The sequence below is a fragment of the Octodon degus genome, unplaced genomic scaffold (genome assembly GCF_000260255.1).
Source record: "Octodon degus isolate 3935 unplaced genomic scaffold, OctDeg1.0 scaffold00145, whole genome shotgun sequence".
Lineage (NCBI taxonomy): Eukaryota > Metazoa > Chordata > Mammalia > Rodentia > Octodontidae > Octodon > Octodon degus.
In genome coordinates this window covers 253,673-256,292 of record NW_004524721.1, presented here as the reverse complement: position 1 = coordinate 256,292, position 2,620 = coordinate 253,673, and the positions used below count along the sequence as shown (strand labels likewise).

The window sequence follows — 2,620 nt, the reverse complement described above, 5'->3', positions numbered from 1 at the left end:
ATATATATTGTGGTCATAGCTCCCATGGCCACTCTCTTGGGTCCACTCTGTTCCCTCCTTGGAATTTTCCTCAGATCCATGTTCATGGCTTTTCCAAATGTCTGGGGTCTCCACTCCATCTTTGGCTTCACACTCACAACTTCTCACATTTACCTTCTCAGTGGCATACTGCCTGGACTCCCAGGCCTTTTTCTGTATTGTGAATGGAAACCTCTCTGACCACACAACTCTGGCATTATTCATACACCTACGCCAGCAACACTCATATAACACCAAGGTCTACTGCCAGCTGGACCAGAAGCCAAAGTTCCTTCTCTCATTGCTATAACAGTTGAACGCCTGTGAACCAAATTCTGAGGAACCACTTCCCTAGGCTGCAGCCATCCTGAAATATGGTGCTCTGGGGCTCTTTTCCCAAAACCAAGTCACTTTGCAATTTTGAGGTTGCAAAGGATGGAGTTCTATTGCTTCTTTCAATACGCTCAGACCATCTTTTGTTTTGCCTTCTGAAATATTTAGCTTTTTGTTGCTAGTCTTTTCAGAAAACAATTTCATCTCTATTCCATCTTTGCAGGCATAACTTTACTGGAGCTTCTTTTCTGGCCAAACTTAAAATGTTTTAAATGATTCTGCTGGGCATTTTTCTCTTCATTACCAGCATAAATATGGCTAAAAGCCCCCAACAGTAACCACATGACAGCCTCAATATTAGCCTGCCATGAACATTTTTGCCAGATTAATTAGTCCATGACCCTTAATCTCAGTCTCAGGCAAAGTCTCTGGACAGGAGTAAAATACACACATGCTTTCTGGCAAAGCATAACACACATTATCTGGAATCAACAGCCAATGCAATCTTTCTTCCCAACAGAAACTTTCTAAACCTGGTATTTACTAGCTGATGCATTCTGTTCTTCTGAGCTGTGACCAGAATCTCCCATATAAAGTAGCCCAAGGCATTCTAGCTCAATTTTTTTTATCTAACATCTTCAGATATTTCCAAATCCTTCCCACAAGCCAGACCAAAAAGCTCCTAAACCACAAGATCAGGTGTAGTCACAGCAACAACCCCTCTTGTCTGGTACCAAATTCTGTGTTATTTACTTTTCTCACTGTTAAGACAAAATACCCAACACCTAAAGTTAAAGGAAGAAAGGTTTATTTAGCTCAGTTTGTAGTGGGTTCAGTGGATGGCTTCAGGGCAGGGTAAATGGCAGACAGGTATTGCAGAGGAAAACCAGGTCATAGCAAGCAGAAGATAGCAAAAGCAAACAAAGAAGAGACAACCACAGCTCTTTTTATCCCTTATGTCTGATCTAGGCTACTTAGGGTAGCCTAGAGCCCAGCTTGAGCCCAGCATTACACCTTGAATCAGTCACATACTCCAGATCCAGTCACCTCTGAAAAAGCCCCACTTATGACCACTCAAGGCTTTAGGGGAACATCTAGACACAAGCACCCTTGACAAATCTGGTTCATTTCCCTCTTGTGTGTCTTTCCAGTGAGGGAGTTGACCTGATTGATGACCCTGTGATCAAGAGGATTGCAAAGAAGCATGGCAAGTCTCCTGCACAGGTATTGGGCAGGGCTGTCCTGTGCTGCCAGTATCCTCTCCATGTCTTTTTCTCTTGCAGCACAAAGTGTTAGGAAAATGACTTCAATTTGATTTCATGTGATTTTCTTTTATGTCACATAAACTTATTTTTTTCCTTTCTCCTGCAGATTTTGATTCGATTTCAGATCCAGAGGAATGTGATTGTGATCCCCAAATCTGTCACCCCACACCGCATACAAGAGAATATCCAGGTGGGTGTTTTTCTTTTATACTACAGATTTAGAATATATGTTAACTGCAGAAAGAAGCAGTCACTGGAGCTCTGTGACCTTGGCACAGCCAGGGACTGTTTCTCTATGTTATGTTGATCAACCTTTCACACAGTGATTCTTGCATCAAGGACACCTTCTTGTCCAGCATTTGTATCTTCTCCTTTCAACCTAAGATGGCGGAAAAGGGAGAAGGCAAAGGATACCAGTGGCTTGTCCTGAAGGCAGAGGCTCCCATCACAAGTGCTGGCCAGTGCCTGCTCTTCTGCCCCAGAGCTAGGAGGATGGCTGTCCCATATTTATTCTAGCCTTAGCTTTAGGGACTCTTCTAGAACAGATGACTTCAAATTACTATTCTGCCCACCACCTAGTCAAAATTCCTGTTTATCTTGTGTAACTGATTTCTCCTGGCTTCAGAATCTCTTGTCTTGTGGAACACAGATGTTAGGGTCCCATGACTCTCTTACACTTTGCAGGGTGCATTAGCATCACTTGATAATCTCTTCCTTCCCTGCACTGATTCAGCCCCTCCCAGGAGTGGTGACACCCATTCCAAAATGTCATTATTGTGGGATGGATCATTGTTCTTGAGAAAATTAGGGGGAAAAAAGAAAGGAAGGGGTTAGAATAGTAGTAGTAAATGAACAAATATGAATTACTTGGAAAAATGTTTCTGTGACACAGATCCACTAGAGCTCAAGATTTTAGGGACCAAGTATCTTCCTAGTTGAGGGATATATGGAACAGTGGTTTATCTTTGGTAAGAGAAAGTGGGTCAATGAAAAAAGGTATCTGC

At 42.6% G+C, this 2,620-nt stretch overlaps 1 protein-coding gene across 4 annotated transcripts in view; it reads left to right on the top strand.

The window, feature by feature from the left end:
- Positions 1-2,620, top strand: part of Akr1e2 (aldo-keto reductase family 1 member E2) — a 20,654-nt gene that overhangs the window by 13,406 nt on the left and 4,628 nt on the right. For all 4 annotated transcript variants that reach the window (XM_023701975.1, XM_004641871.2, XM_023701976.1 and 1 more), the window contains 2 exons: positions 1,503-1,575; positions 1,723-1,806. In XM_023701975.1, the coding sequence (XP_023557743.1) occupies positions 1,503-1,575; positions 1,723-1,806 (157 nt within the window). The remainder of the gene's footprint in view (positions 1-1,502; positions 1,576-1,722; positions 1,807-2,620) is intronic.